The sequence below is a fragment of the Artemia sp. Qi Xiang Cuo genome, chromosome 17 (assembly GCF_049724085.1).
Source record: "Artemia sp. Qi Xiang Cuo chromosome 17, ASM4972408v1, whole genome shotgun sequence".
Taxonomy (NCBI): Eukaryota; Metazoa; Arthropoda; class Branchiopoda; order Anostraca; family Artemiidae; genus Artemia; species Artemia sp. Qi Xiang Cuo.
Window position 1 is genome coordinate 20128925 of NC_142810.1, and position 17251 is coordinate 20146175.

Consider the following 17251-nt stretch of genomic DNA (forward strand, 5'->3'; position numbering starts at 1 on the left):
TTTCTTTGTTGCGGTTCATTCGTAATCCAAAATTGAAATATCGAATTACTGAAAATAACCAAGTTTCAAACAGTTCGTTGCACCGAATTTTAGCTGTTCAGCTCAATAGTAACCAAAACTCTAAACAATAAGAATTTGATACCAATAGATCCATCAAGAGAATTTGCTTTTTATGCTGATTCCTAATATATAAGATTTTTTACTTTTAGTGTTTCCCATCAAAAGCTACGAGCCTGAAAGAAATTGCCTGATTTTCGAAAAAGGGGAAAACACCCTCAAAAGTCAATGAATCTTAATAAAAACTGTACCATCAGATTCAGCATATCAGAGAATCCTACTGTAGAGGTTTCAAGCTCCCATTAGCAACAATATGGCATTTTGTATTTTTTGCCAAAATTATGATCACGAATGCTTGTTTTTTCGGTTTTTCTTTCTGTTTGTTTGGGGGAATTTTCTGCTGAGTGTGGGTTTCCATGGGGAGAACTTTTCACCGGAAGGGAAGTTTCTGTGGATGAGCTTTCGAGGGGAAATTTTATACTGGGGGAATTACGAGTGGAAATTGTACGTGGAAGGAACTTTCCACGGAGAAGTTTCCCTCCGTGGTAGGCAAAGTGAGGGTTGGGAATTTTTATGGAGGAAGAGCCAGATTTCTCGGAACTATTTGAAAATTGATCAGAAATTAAATAGAAAAGACAACAAGTTTTATCAACTGAAAATAAAGAGCAACATTAATACTTAAAACGAACAGAAATTGTTCTGCATATGAGGGGTCGCTCCTCCTCGATACTTCGCTCTCTACGCTATATTGCAGACCTTTTGTCCAAATTCTGTAAGTCTAAATTATTATACGAATTAATTTCTATGCGTCTTTACTTTTCTTTGAATACTTTTTTTTGGAAAAGTTTGTTTTATTTGTTATATAGAAATGCTAAATGTTAACTGTAGTAAAGACTTCTTTTTTCTTTTCTTTTTACAGAATATTCACCAAAAAGATAGAGAGGGTATCTACCCTTTTTATGGGGAAAAATTTTTGTTATTAAACATAGATATCTTCCAGCTTTTCCCAGGCAGGGGGAAGGCATTATGACCGTAACTCCTCAAAACTTCAATATTTTAGGATGCAATTTTTTCTTAGGAAGAATGCCACATAACGGTAGTTACCACCTCTTGAAATGCTTGGCTCTTCCGTAAGAAATTACGACTTATGTGTCCAACCTAAAACAAGCAAAATTTTCTATGAATGCATAGATAAAACGTAAAAAGGACAACAATCACAATGAACAATGAAGCCAAACGCGGAAAAAAAATAAAATAAAAATGGTGGTTTGTTGATGCCTCAAACCACCCAAAAGAATACAGTGTCGCTTACGCTTTACTTAAAAACAGATAAAAACATACTTTTGTTAAATGACAGTAAAGGGTGGCATTAAAACTTCAAAGGGACAGAACTTGCTCTGTGTATGGGGGGAGGGGGCTGTCCCTTTTCAACTACCCACTTTTTGCGCTAAAGTCTTATGATGCTTTAAAAATACTCCTTATTCCATTGAAATGACCCTTGTGTTTGAGCAATCGCTCTTGAAGGATTAGAACAAAAAGTGAAACTTTAGTGCAAAAAGCCAAAGGTGAGTAGGGAGCAGCACTACTCATATATGGAAAAACTTTTACCTCATCAAATAGCATACATTTCTTCTGCAAGAAGGACTAAGTAAAACTCTTGTAACAACCCGAAGAATGAAAAGAAGAGTAGTTAAATTATTTCAGTTTTTTTTTTTATAAAGATTCACTGAATTAGCTATTACGATTCAATACAGTGTAATAATTGTCTCCTAGATGGGAGCTATGTGAGGTAAACATCCTAATAACTAAAATCATTGAAAATGAGTTTCATCGTGCGGGTACGCTTAGCCCACCGTACTTCGTTGCTTATAGCTAGGATTCAGCAGAATTAAACAGATTCCCAGAGACTAGTTCCCAGGGACTAGGAACATGTTAAACAATGAATGCGCAATAGAAAACTTCCTTAGTAAGATCTTTTTACATTCTTAGTTTTTGAGAAAGATTTGAACGGAATAGTGTAGGAAAAGACAAGGCATAAGGTAGGCAGAACTAGAACTACAAATAGGTTTACATTAAATACCTGATTTAGTATAAACCTTCTTCAATCAAAATATGCATCTTGTGTTGTCATGATGCTGGGATTTGTGAATGAATCCCATAGTCTTCGCTTTGGTTTTTTGTTTTCTCGTTTGAGCTTATTTTTTACCTCATATTCTTAGTTTTACTGGAGACTGATTTCTATTTATTTTTGGATAAAGTGGACATATCAAGTTCCGCTTAAGTTTTTTAAGTTTTAATAGTGCGTTAGGTTCATGATATTTATCAAATATTGTTAATATACCTTCGTCAATTTTACTGTAATTATTGAAACAAAACGGCAGAACTAAGACTAAGCTTGAATAAAATTGAAGGACAACTTAAGAAATGGAGTAATTAAACTCATTGTTGACTCTGTAAAGGGGGAGAGAGGAAGTAATTCCCCGCAAATTTATTAGAAAAATAAGTGTTTAACCCTTAAGATATAGCACTAGTTTTTTTTTAATCTGATTAGAGTTCATTAATTTGAATTGTACTAAAAATTGTCCACTTCAACTTAGAATTTGATACTTTTAAATTCTTTTGGGACTCCAAAGAATTTTAATATCTCACTTGTATGACAAAGCACATATACGTTTCCAATACGATAAATAAAAGTTTAGATACGGATAAATCCTTTTAAGAGGCAGTGATAATTCACAAAAATTACTGGATATTTCGGTAACAGATGCAGTGACCGTCATCAGAAGAAATAAAGCAGAAGATATTGGAGAGGGGGTACCCACTTAAAAAATATAGATGTTTTTACTTTTATAACTTTAATAAATCAAATAATATTAACATTTTAATTACTAAATATCAGGATATGTATATTAAACTGACAATACACATTCATTTGTATTTTTTTCAGTAGAGTGCAAATTATGTTTTGGCCTTGGGATGGCATAGGGGTTTTGAGTCCTACTCATGTTAATTTCTGCTCTTTTTAAGTTTGACTCGGTTATTTATTGTAATTTCTGTTCGTTTGGGTTTCATTTATTTATCGATGCTGATTTGCGGTAGTTTCATAGCTTGGTAAGTTTTTTTATTTAATTTTTGCTCATTTTTGGTTTAATGGGGTTCTTTACTTTTCTTTGAAAAATTTATTTTTTGGAAAAAGCTTTTTTGATTAATTTCTGTTCGTTTCATATTGACACAGTCCTTTAAGGAAAAAAGAAAATAATTCTTTAAATCTTTAAATTTTTTTTAGACTTTATAGTTTGGACTGCTATTTGTATGCAGGAGAAAAATTTTCAGCAATTTTTAACAAAATACACCCTTTTAAAAATTTGGAAACAAATAGTAGTGTTTAATTTAGTTTCAAACCTCCTCTAGTTGACCTGAAATAGAAAACTTGATACCATTCGCAAAAAAATCTTTTTACTTTCTTTGATAGCTTGGATACACTTACGCTATTTGGATTTGGTTAAATTTTAAGAGCAGAAGTAGCCCCCAAAGTTTGAACATAATACCCTCAGTCGTTCTTGGGATACTGCTGAGATGCCTTATTGTGACTTAGTATTAACACAATGCATTTTGATTTAATCTTGAGGCAGCATTTAGTTTTTAAACATAATAGGAAAATGGTAGGGCGGGCGTGGGAGGGGGACTAGTTGCCCTCCAATCAATTTCAACTATTGGCCCTTTTTTAGCCCTTTCTATTTTCAATCGAATGAATGCTTTTTGAAGTTCCTAAGACAACTCCTTATATATGAAGTGCCCTGTTCTAAACAAAAAATAATAATACATTGTACCCACATCAATGTTTACTATAAAAATGTCAAGCCTTCCAATAACTTTCGATTATTAAAAAGGGCACTAGGCCTTTCAATTTCCAATCGAATGAGCCCTTTTTGAGTTTCTACGACAACCCTTCCTATAAACACCTTATATGCCCCAAGGGCATAAATTACAACCCTGCCCTGAGGGCTGTGAGGGGGTTGTCTTCCTCAAAGACCTAATATCCAGAACTTTCAACTACGTTAAACAAAATGGATGTCTCAAAATTTTGATTGGATGTGTTTGGGGAAATCGTGGGCGTGAGAGGGGCGTTAGTTGCTTTCCAATCACTTTCAACAATTAAAAAAGGCACTAGCCCTTTCAATTTCCAATCGAATGAGCCCTTTTGAAGTTTCTACGACAACGCTTTCAAATATAACCTTATATGCCCAGGACATAACTTACAACCCTTGCCCTGAGGGCTGGGGGGAGGGAGTATGTCATCCTTAAAGACCTAATTTCCAGAACTTTAAACTACGTTGAAGAAAATGGCTATCTCAAAATTTTGATTGGATGTGTTTGGGGAAATGGTGGGATTAAGAGTGGGGTTACTTGCCATCCAATCACTTTCGACTATTAAAAAGGGCACTAGGCCTTTTAATTTCCAATCGAATGAGCCTCTACGACAACCCTTTCTATAACCACCTTATATGCCCCAAGGCTATATATTACAACCCTTGCCCTGGTGGCTGTGGGGGGAGTGTCATCCTCAAAAACATAATTTCCAGACTTTTTAACTACGTCAAACAAAATGGCTATTTCAAAACTTTGATTGGATGTGTTTAGAGAAATGGTGGGTGCGAGAGGGTTGTTAATTATCCTCCAATCACTTTCGACTATTAAAAAGGGCACAAGCCCTTCTAATTTGCAATCGAATGAGCCCCTTTATAAGTTACTACAACATCACTATCTATAAAAACCTTATATGCCCCCAGGACATAGCTTACAACCCTTGCCCCAAGGGCTCTGAGGGGGGCTATCATCCTCAAAGACCTAACTTCTAAAATTTTTAAATATGTTGAACAAAAGAGCTATCTAAAAATGTTTTTGGGATGTGTTTGGGGAAAAGGTGGGCGTGAGAGGGGGGTTAGTTACCCTTAAATCACTTTCGACTATTAATAAGGACATTGCCCTTTGAATTTCCAATCGAATGAATCCTTTTTGAAGTTTCCGCGGCTTAGCTTTCAATAAAAACCTTATAAGCCCCTTGGGCATAAATTACAACCCTTACCTTGAGAGCTGTGGGGGGAGTGTCATCCTCAAAGATATAATTTCCGAACGTTTCAACTACTTTGAATAAAATGGTGGTCCCAGAATCTTGATATGTTTGGACATACGGTAAGTATGGTCGGGGTGGTATTTGTCTTCTGATCACTTTCGACTGTTAAAAAAGATACTGGCCGTTTCAGTTTTTAACCGGATGAGCCGTTTTTAATGATTCTATGACAACGCTTTCTACATAAAAGCTTACATACCCCCAGGGCATAACCCTTGCCCTGAGGGTTGTTGGGGGGGTTGTCATCCAAAAAGAGCCAATTTCCAGAACTTTCAACTACGTTGAACAAAATGGCTATAAAAAATTTTAGATTGGATGTGTTTGGGGAAAAGGTGGGCGTGAGAGGGGGTTAGTTGCCCTCCAATCACTTTTGACTATTAGAAAGGGCACTTACCCTTTGAATTTCAAATCGAACGAGCCTTTTTTGAAGTTTCTACCACAACAGTGTTTATAAAAACCTTACATGCCCCCAGTGCATAGCTTACAACCCTTGCCCTGAGGCCTGTGGGGGGGTGTCCTCCTTAAAAACATAATTTCTATTTGGAAATCAACTACGCTGAACAGAACGGCAATCTCCAAGTTTCGATTGAATATGTTTGGGGAAACGGTGGGTGTGGAAGGGGTGTTAATTAGTTGCCATCCAATCACTTTCGGCTATTAAAAATGGCATAAGCCTTTCCAATTTCTAATCGAATGAGTCCTTTTCGAAGTTTCTACGACAACTCCTTCGATACGAAGTGCCCAGGTCTAAGACCAACCAAAAAAAAAAAAATAAATAAATAAATTGTGCCAACGTAGTTCTTTATTTAGGCAGCGCTATTGCGCTGCCTATGATTCCTTTTAAATGAGTATACAACAATTTATTGCACCGACAAAACTTCCAATGCTCTTAATATATTTACTTTATATTAAAGCAAAACTGAAATTTTAATCTTTTAGGTGATTATAGAGACTTAGACTTAGAGGGCTTATCATACCGAAAAAAGACACGAGAGAGGGCACGGCTACCCTCTGATTACTTTTTTGCCTAAAAAGAGGCACTAGAGCTTTAAATTTCCAATCAAATACACCCACTCCAAAGTTTTTGCGAACACCCCTTTCATACGAAGTAGTCGGTGGAAAAAACAACAATGCAATAGAGCCACATCACTCTATAGGCAGCGCGCATCCGCGCTGCCTATAATTCAAACCTAAGGACAGCGTTTATCAGCCTTTTTAGTGTCATGACAAGTGCTAGTCAAGAACCAGTCAGTTGTATTCGGTCGAACTATGTTCGTTCACAAAAAAGAGATAAATTATTAGTAAATTTATTGATAGAAACAAGGTAAACATAAAGAATACGGCATTGGACTTTACAGTCCTTACCGGCGGTGCTGATCTTCGTTTCTCGGCCCTTCAGCCAGAAAGTGCAAGGGGGGGTTGGGAGCCAACCATCCTGTGCTTTCGCACACCCTTCCTGTTTACCTCCCCCAGATTTCTCCAGGTACTCATTTAAAGCTGGGTGGACTCTGGCTGAGTTTACAAAGTCATGCCCCTGACCCCCGTCCCAAACCAAATAACTGGAAATACTAGGATTCGAACCCTTGTCCTCTCGGACAAAGAATCCTATATCCAGCTTGCCAATCCACTCGGCTAGAAACAAGAGCTATGTGTATATTAAACCAGTTTGCGTAGAGTGTCTTTATTAACAGCAATATTACGTAACAGCAAAGTGCCGAATTCTGGTATTTTTTGTATTAGAACCATAATTTCGGGCCAAATAGGGGCAAAGTAATGACTCACAAGGCTTAAAATGATCTAAAATTTATTAATGTAATTTATATGTCCCAGAGGCCCCACTATCTTGCGGTAGCATATTAAAGCCTAAACATCTATGCAGTCAATAAAGAATTAACTGTACAGAAGCTCTAAAATGTCTAAATTCCCTAAAATTTTAAGTCAAAATTTTCATTTTTATCAAGAGAGGTCCTTCAGATCAATATGGAGAGATGAGGAGGATTAATCCTCTGCCTCCTCGCTAGTTTTCCTCATATCTAAAAAACCTTGGATATTGTTATAGAAGCAAACGATAGCTAAAAAAAATATGGTTAGCAAATGAAAATACGAGTTTCCATGTTACGAAGCAAATACAAGTCTCGTACGTAACCTTAGAATGCAAAACGAAAGATGGGGCTTGGGATCAGCTCAATTCCCCTTTTTTTCACTAAGTTTTGACTTTTTATCAAGTTCCATCAAGATGAAAGGGTCTTGCACACGTGTCAAGGAAAGCTTCTATTTCGTGTCACAGAGCTTAGAGAATAAGACAACTTGTGTAATTATATTCACTTCAATAAATTGTTCAACTGTTAAAAACGGTAATTAGTCTAGGAAAATTGTGAAAAAAAGGGTCAACCTCAAACAAATTGCTATACTGATTGTAAATTGCTAAATAGGTAGATAGAATACTTGTGGTTACAAACTGGCAGCAGCTCTTGCATACTAAAATGCTTTCGGAAAACTACTTGTCAAACTTGCTCGCTAAGAACGGGTGATGCAAGGGAAGAAAGTTCTCCTCGTTTATTGGATAATATATGTTAGTTTCGAGCACAGTTTATACAATTATCCAGTAAGCTTATCGTAGATCATGTCTGGTCTTCATTCTCGGTGCGAACAAAAAGCTCCTCCCACTTCTTCGTGCAGTTATGGATCAGTGTGTTTGCGTGTATCAATGAGAAATGGTTACAAAGTGCATTATTCGTAATAGCGGGTTTCCACTTGTTTTTCCGATTGTTTCGCGTCTGACTTGTCTACCCGTGAAAAAATCTGATGCCGCTTATGTTTCTACGTTCTCTGGAGCACTCGCACCCCGGTCCGGGTTTTTATAATGGCTGAGATAGGGAATGATCATACTGAATAATTATATAAACTGTGGTTTCGAGTAAGAGAATAAAGATTCATAATATGAAGCTATTGAACCTGTTATAAAATTAATCATAAAACTAAAAGAAAATAAAAAATAAAATGCAGTAATAATATCTACGCAAGATTCTATTAAATAACTTTGTCTGTACCCGCAATTTTTTTTTTCCTTAATTTCTGATCAGTTTTATTTTACCTCTTTTAATTTTATCCCAGAAATCGAAGCAAAATCACCAGCGATCATTTCTTAGTGGTGATTGCTGAAAAGACTGGGAAAAAATTATTAGAAAATTAGGAGAGAAAATGCAACATTAATTTCTACACAAAATTGTATTAACCAGAAATTTTGTACCTACAACTTTTTCCAGTTCCTTGCCCTAATGTTCTGATCAATTTTGTTTCCACTCTTTTATTTGTATCCCAGCCCCCCCCCCCCAAGCAAAAGCTCCGGTGAACATTTTGATGAAAAAAGATGAAATAACATTGATCGAAAGACTAAGAGAACAAAATTTAAGAAAAAAATACAATATTGAATTCTGCACAGGATTGTTTTAACCTGATTTTTTACCTGCATTTTTTCAATTTTTTCTGTTAAATATCTGATCAATTTTATTATACATCTTTTGATTCATTTCAGCACCTTAAACGAAAAACCATTGGTCATTTTCTTAGCGACGATGCATTGCCAAATTGAACTGGGATAAGACTGATAAGAAACTTAGGAGAAAGAATACAAAAAAAAACAAAAATAATAAAAGGTGCACTACATTGTTTTAAACTCATTTTAGTTGCATTTTTTTTAAACTATTTCTTCCAAATTTTTGATCAATTTCATTCTAGCTGTTTTAACTTCATAAAAAACACCAGTGATCATTTTTTAGGGTCGATAATTTGTTGAAGAGACAGTCATTTTCTCAAATTTATTTCATTACTTCTGGTCAGAGGCAAATCACCTGTCTGGAATTGTACAATAGTTGACACAACCTAGCAAATATTACTTCCTGACTGATATCTAGTGCGGAACCGATTAGATTGCATAATATCTATTGAACATGTCGTATATACGATATGATAAAACATGAAGCAATACCATAAACCTTGAAGCATCGTACAAATTTTAAAACGGGATAGAAGTAAAACAAAAAGAAGGTAAAGTTTATTCAATAAATTGTTAGGGAAGCTGGTGAAATAAGGTATAGCTCACCAATCTAACATTAAAGAAAAAAAACTTAGAAAATAGGAAAGCAAAGGTAGCAATAGATCTCCTCTTTGTAGTGGCCTAATCCGTACGCTTACGTAGAAAAGGTATGAGGTAAATAATACGGAATTGGAATTTACAGTCCCTACCGGCGGTGCTATCTCTGTTTCATAGCCCTTTAACCAGGAAGTCCAAGGGGGGGGGGGAAGTGTCAGCCAGCCTTCCTGTGCTTTCGTGTACCCTTCCTGTTTACCATCCCTAGACTCCTCCAGGTACCCATTTTCAGCTGGGTCGATTCTGGCTTAGCTTACTGAGTCACACCACTAACCACCTGTTCTAAATCAAATAACCAGTAACACCAGGACTCGAACCCCTGTCCTCAAGGTCAAAAGCATTATATACATATATACATATATATATATATATATATATATATATATATATATATATATATATATATATATATATATATATATATATATATATATATATATATATATATATATATATATACATATATATATATATATCCTGTTATTTGAGTAGTATTTTAAGCCACATCAATGTTAATTTTCAAAATTTAGGAAATGTATTTGCATATCTTTAAAACTCTATAAATCAGGATTGAGCAAAGTTGTGAAGCTGAAAACAATTTTGTTGGACTTCACTTTAAGCAGCAGATCTCTATTGCAAGGTTTCATTTTTGTATAACAGATATTTTTAGAGGTAATCAAAGTTTAATAACCTCTTAGGGGAGAAGCAGTGGAGGTTGCTATTTTAAAATTCCTTCCCTGGATATACTTTAGCCTGTAGACCCATCCCAGAAAGTTTCATTTTCCTAACCAAACTCCTTTCCAAGATGGCCAAAAGTAGCTATAGTAGTAGAATTTTACCATTCTTTCAATCCATTCGTTCAATCCATTCGTTCAATCCATTCTTTCTTCTTAACTAAAAACCACAACAACAAATTCTTGCCTCATTACGTCAGAGGAAATTATTTAGGTTGGATTTCTAGTGTCAATTCCAACTTAAGGACATCCTAGCCCCTCTTTTTCTTGCCTGAATATAGTCCTTGGCTATATACATATGCATGTTGATAACAAAACTTATTTTGTAATTATCTGCATTATTTGGCACTGGGAAAGAACTTGGTGAAAAACGAGTCCAATGAATGATACATAACAACAAAATCAGCAAACATGGCATATAGGGTAGTAACATATCTTGGCATTAGGGGGGGATAACTCTTAAAATTGAATAAATAGAATTATATAAATGTAACGTGACATTATTTTTTTTTTATTACAGTTTTTCCATCAGAAGAGGGAATAAACAATGCTGTTACTGAAATAAGTTAAGAACCAATGCAAGATTATCATGAAGAACGAAAAAAGAATTAAATGAAAGAATAAGCCCAAAAACAATGAAGAAAAAGAAAAAAAACTATAAAATAAACAAGTTCAATGTTTATATTTGACTATATCCAGAACTAGGAAAGGGGGAGGGATTTCAATTGAAGGTAAATATAAAAACTACTAATCTTGGTGTAAAATTCCCCTTCTAAAATAGCTACGAAAACTAATATGTGACTATATCCAGAACTAGGAAAGGGGGAGGGATTTCAATTGAAGGTAAATATAAAAACTGCTAATCTTGGTGTAAAATTCCCCTTCTAAAATAGCTACGAAAACAAATCAGGTTTTCCCCTTTTTTCAACTAAGCGCTTAAGTAACTCAATTATTACTTAATTCACGCTTCAAATGAAAAATTAATGGGTAATCACTTAAAAAATGAAGGAAACTTTATTATTTTTAAGATGTAGGGGGGCTCAGAGCCCTCTGTACGCATTCTTGATCATTTATAAGTCTGCGGAGGTTTCGATGGGAGCAGGGCATTTTATGAAGCAACAAATTCGATCAGAAACAAACAATAAGCCAGTTATTTTGAAAAGTAAATATGAAAAAGCTGAGAAACCACGAGATTTTGAGTGGATAATATTTGCAGGAAATGCGAAGAAACATAGCGTTAGATTAAATGTGACCTAACATCATTCGACGTCAATTTAGCCCCTTCTCCCAGTGAGGGCCAAATTTGAAATCTCTGGATTATGTAAAAAAAAAACCTCAATGAACAACATGGAGTGTCATTTATTGCTATTCTAGGTATGTATTTTAGGGGATTGAAAGACGTGAGAATAAATTTGTGAATGGGGGTGAAAATGTGACAAATTTTATACTAGGGATTTTGGAAGGAGGCATTGAGCCCCTGGATGCGGACCGACCTGTTCGCACAAAAAATAAGTCATAGCTAATTCAAAATGGTTTTATAATACTTCATTATACATAATTTCTATTATGCAATAAAAAAAAAAAAAAAAGAAACGAGACTCTTCAGTCTTTTAATGTTTCTTAGATCATGTATGTGGCATAAAAATGTCTCCGGTGCGTACGCATGGATTTATTGTAGAGGGGTTACGTTTGGAAAGGGATGGAAAACGGAAACAATCCATTTAAAAGAAAATTAAAATTAACCAAGGAATATCGTTTTTTATTTAGATTCGTTTCTTTCTTCCGAATATTCTTTGTCAGATATAAGTACAGGAAGTATTTAAGGTGGCAGATGAAGTTTCAGGGGGACACCAAGGGACAGAATGTTTATTGAAAGAAAACTATAAGCAAATTATATGAAAAATAGAAGATGTGAGATGAAAAACCCTAAAGATCAAGATATTTCAGGTTAGGGTGGAGACATAGATTAAGTGGCCTCCCCTAGCTTGTATACTAAGCCTAAACCCTTTCTGCGTCACTTGTTCAGACTTATTCTTTCAATCTTTGTGTATATTTTTTATTTGAAGAAAACATACTAGAACTTTTTTAGAGCAAAAATTTTAGTGGGGAATTTAATATATATATATATATATATATATATATATATATATATATATATATATATATATATATATATATATATATATATTATATATATATATATATATATATATATATATATATATATATATATATATATATATATATATATATATATATATATATATATATATATATATATATATATATATTTTAGCTCAGGGAGGCAATTTTGAATTGAGTGCAGCCTTCACTGACATGTTTACTAATATATATTGAAACAAAAAGCCCCATATCCAGCTAAAATAACAAAAACTCCTATCAGGTCTCAGCCCAGGCCCTCTGTAAGCCGGGTTCCATGCCTCTCCTTTTCCTCATATTTTGGCGGTCCTGTACATACCGAGAACTCATTAAATACCTTCTTCTCAACTTTAACTGCTGGTTAAAACCCGCATTATTTCCCATCTAACCATGTAACTTGAATTTGATTTTGCTCACACTGTTTTTTTACACATGTTTTCCTTGTAAAATTTCGAATCAAACAGTTCGTGGTAACGAACTGTAAGTAAGGAGTGACCCGGCTCAATGGTAACCGAAACTCTAAAAAACAGAATTTTGATACCAATAGATACATCAAAAGAATCAGATTTTAATTCTGAGTTCAAATATATAAGTTTTATCAAGTTTAATTATACCCATAGAAATTACACCATCATATTCAGCGTATCAGAGAACCCTACTGTAGAGGTTTCAAGCCCCTATCTACAAAAATGTGGAATTTTCCATTTTTTGCCAGAAGAAAGATCACGGATGCGTGTTTATTTATTTTTTTTTTTTATTATTATTTTTTTTTTTCCAGGGGTAATCATATTGACCCAGTGGTCCTAGAATATCGTAGGAGGGCTCATTGGAACGGAAATTAAAAGTTCTAGTGCCCTTTTTAGGTGATAAAAAATAATAGAGGGCAACTAGGCCACCTCCCACGCTAATTTCTTTCTAAAAGTCACCCAATTAAAATTTTGAGATAGGCATTTTGTTCAGCATAGTCGAAAATCTAATAAATATGTCATTTAGGATGAATTAATCCCCCATAGTTCCCAGGGGAAGGGCTACAAGTTATGAACTTTGCCCATTCACATATTGTATTGGTTATTGGGATGTATAAAGAAATTTTCAGGAAGGATTTTTTTCTGGTGGGGGGGGGGGGGCGGGAGGAGCGGGCTACTCGGGAGAATCTTTCCGTGGTGGATGTTTCTTTGGGGTAAGGGACATTTCTATGAAGGGGGCGCCGGATTTCCAATCATTATTTAAAAAACGATCAGAAATTAAATAAAAAAAAAACAGTCTTTTCAACTGAAAGTAAGAAGCAACGTTAGAACTTAAAACGAACAGAAATTATTACGTATATGAGGGCGTTCTCCCCCAAGTCAATACCTCGCTCCTTACGCTAGTTTTTTTTTTTAGTGCTTTCAAAAGAGCTATCTATTCTATTTAAACGGCCTTTGTGATTCAAGGGTTTGTGAATTAATTTTTTTTTTACTTTTAACGTAAAGAGCGTAGTATTGACCAAGGGGAGAACCCCCTTATATATGTAATAACATATACGTAATAAATAAAACAATAAAAAAATCAAGCGATACGGCTAAATAGTAATTGAAACTTTTAAAATCTGAGTTTTGATTTCAATAAATGTATCAAAAGAATGGCCTTATAATACTGATTCTAAATATATAAATTATTAAGTTTAATATTACTCATCAATGGCTATGAGCCTGAGAAACGTTACCTGATTTTTAAAAGAGGGGGTAACATCCCCTACAAGTGAAAGAATTTCAATGAAAATCACACCGTCAGATTCAGCGTATCAGAAAACCCTATTACATAGGTTTCAAGCTCATATCTGCAAAAATCTGCAACTTTGTATTTTTTGCCAGAAGAAAAATATACGAATATAGAAGTTCGTTACGTAAGTTAATTTAAAAATTACGTCAGAACCAAATTTAGAGACAGCCATTAAGAAAAAGAAAAGTATAATTTTTATGCAAATTTTGTTTACTTATTCAATGACGGTGAGCCAAAATAAAAGCTGCATTAACTGAAAAACGATCAGAAATTAAATAAAAAAAACAAGTTTTTTAAACTGAAAGTAAGGAGCGACATTCTAACTTAAAATGAACAGAAATTATTCCGTATGTGAAAGGGGATGTCCCCTCCTCAACGCCTCACTCTTTAAGCTAAAGTTTGACTCTGTCTCACAACTTTATTTTTTAAAACAATAAAAAACTTTAGCGTAAAGAGCGAGGCGTTGAGAAGGGGACAGGCCCTTTCATATACGGAATAATTTCTGTTCGTTTTAAGTTTTAATGTCGCTCCTTACTTTCAGTTTAAAAAACTTGTTTTTTTTAATTTAATAGCATAATATAAATGTACTAGGTCACCTAAGAAAGAGGAATGGCATGACCAACAGAAAAAGGAGAGCAAAAGATAGAGATAGGATGGAAGGAGAAAGAAAAATCGAGAACTATAAAGTGACAGAGAGGAAGAGAGAATGAGAGTCGAAACATGCAGTGGGGTATCTATGATAATTAGTTATTTTTCAGATAGCGCCGCTAGTTTATGACTCCCATTAAAGACTCTGTGACTTACAGATTAGTCTCTCTCCAAATTTGGTAGTCTGAAACTTGTCCGTTAAAAATAAATCAATACGTTCTTGTCCATTTCAGGTGGCTGAATTAGACACTATGGAGTGCTTGAATGCTTCATATATAATTTCCTCAGTGAATACTTCAGTTCTCAGATTACTCGATAACACCTCCTATGATTTAATTACTAATGACACTGAAGGAGGTGAAAGTGAAGATTGTAAGGATTTTACATTTTCACACCCAATGTCCAACCCAATAATTTTGTGGGTATCGCTGGTAAGTTCTTTACTTAATTTTCATTGTAAATCGTCATGGCTAAGCGGTTGACGCTCTGGTTTGAGAATTCCTTGTCCAAGGGGTACGGGTTCTATCCCAGGCGTAGCCAGTTATTTCATTTTGAACGGGAGTCAGTGGCGTGACTGAAAGCTCAGCGAGAGTCGACCCAGCTCTAAATGGGTACCTGGCGAAATCTGGGGAAGGTAAGCAGGAAGGTTATGCAAAGCACAGGATGGTGGGCCCCAAACCCCCCATTGCACTTCCTGGAAGAAGGGCCAAGAAACGGAGATCAGCACAGCCATTTTGGACCTTACAGGTCTAGTGCTGTCGTACTTACTTATTTAGCTAACCTTAAATAGTTTTTAACCTATTGCTAGTAAGTCACGTAGGTAATATTTGCACTCACTTAACCTTTAAATTGTTAAAAAAAATTCATACAAAAAATTCGAAACATAATAGGGGAACAAAATAGCAGCTATTCAACCGATAGACTTTACGTTTTTTTTTTGTTTTTTTTTTAACAAAATGATAATTGTAATTAAATAATTATAATTACAGTCCTAGACTTTGAACGGAAGTTACTGGAAAAAAACCTGGAAGAATGAATCAAAGTGCAACTTCTAGATAAAATTACATACAAAATAAGTGAAGGATATTCTAGGCTGTCAGCAGGGCATTTCTTTTAATTGTTTTTAGGCAACAGAGGCCACTTGATAACTGAGAAAACTGTCCCCAAAAAGACTGTGGTATACTTGTCATAAACAGGGGTCTCCGGTATGTTGTTGAAGCTCCTGGACACGGTGTACACACTAAAATGCTCTTAATTTACTTTGTTCTGTATATCAGTAAAGAAAAGGTAGTCTTGTTAATAAATCCGATTTACATAATCCATTTATAAAGCCATTGGAAGAACAGTCAAGGTTGTCATATTTTGCACTATAATGGCATTCTGCTTATGTTTCGGCTCCATAACACCATCAGATTCAGCATATCAGAGAACTCTACTATAGAGGTTTCAAGCTCCTATCTCCAAAAATGTGGATTTTTTTTCTAAAGGGAAAATTACGGATGCGCATTTATTTGTTTGTCTGTTTCTTTTTTTCTTTTTTTTTCATAGGGGATCGTATCGACCGAATTGTCTTACAAGATCGGGAGAGGGTTCATTTGAACGGAAAGTCCTAATACTATTTTTACGTGACCAGGAAGATTTTGCAACGAAAATGGCATTTTATGCCATTTTATGGCACCAAATTACGAATTTGCCCCAAACAGGATCAAGCTGCTATCAACTGAAAAAAATATACTAAGTATTGAATTTTCTGGATGTAGAGGAAGCAATGACACGCATTGGCGCAGACGTTCCTGGAAAGTAACATAGTCCACACAAGATAAAAAACAAACAAACAAGTTGTTTTTAACAGAAAGTAAGGAGTAATATTAAATCTTAAAACGACCAGACGTTATTCCGTATATGAAAGGGGCTGCCGCTCCTCAATGCCACGCTCTTTACGCTAAAGTTTTTTATTGTTTTAAAAAATAGAGTTGAGATAAAGAGTCAAACTTTAGGGTAAACAGCGAGGCATTGAGGAGGGGACTGCCCCTTTCATAATGTAACCCCAAATTACCCCGATCCCTTTCAACTCAACCCAGTTAACTCAACCCTCGTTCAAGGCCATACCCATTCAACTCAACTTCCATGTAATTGAATCCACGAGAATTTCAACCCCCATTAAGACTCAATCCCATACGGTAAATTTGCTGGAGTTGATCATATTTAAGGGAAACATGCTAATGAAAACAGTAGCATTACAATCTTATTTTACACTCTATCAAACAGTTCGTGGTAACGAAATATAAGTAAGGAGCGACCCGGCTCAATGGTAACCGAAACTCTAGAAAATGTTTTTTTTTATACCAATAGATACATCAAAAGAATCAAATTGTAATGCTGATTTCAAATATATAAGTATCAAGTATTCATATTCATCAAGTTTATTCCTACCCATCAAAAGTTACGCGCCTAAGAAAATTTGGCTGATTTTTGAAAAAAGGAGGAAACACCCCCTAAAAATTACAGAACCTTAATGAAAACCGCACCATCATATTCAGCGTATCAGAAAAACCACACTGTTGAGGTTTCAAGCTCCTATCTACAAAAATGTGGAATTTTGCATTTTTT

The 17251-nt window shown here is 34.9% G+C and overlaps 1 protein-coding gene across 1 annotated transcript in view; it reads left to right on the forward strand.

The window, feature by feature from the left end:
* The first annotated feature begins 2085 nt into the window (after nt 1–2085).
* Nucleotides 2086–17251, forward strand: part of LOC148941992 (somatostatin receptor type 2-like) — a 272171-nt gene continuing 257005 nt past the window's right edge. The window contains exons 1-2 of the mRNA XM_089103544.1: nt 2086–2096; nt 14875–15072. Of these exons, the coding sequence (XP_088959670.1) occupies nt 14893–15072 (180 nt within the window). The 5' untranslated portion in view covers nt 2086–2096; nt 14875–14892. The remainder of the gene's footprint in view (nt 2097–14874; nt 15073–17251) is intronic.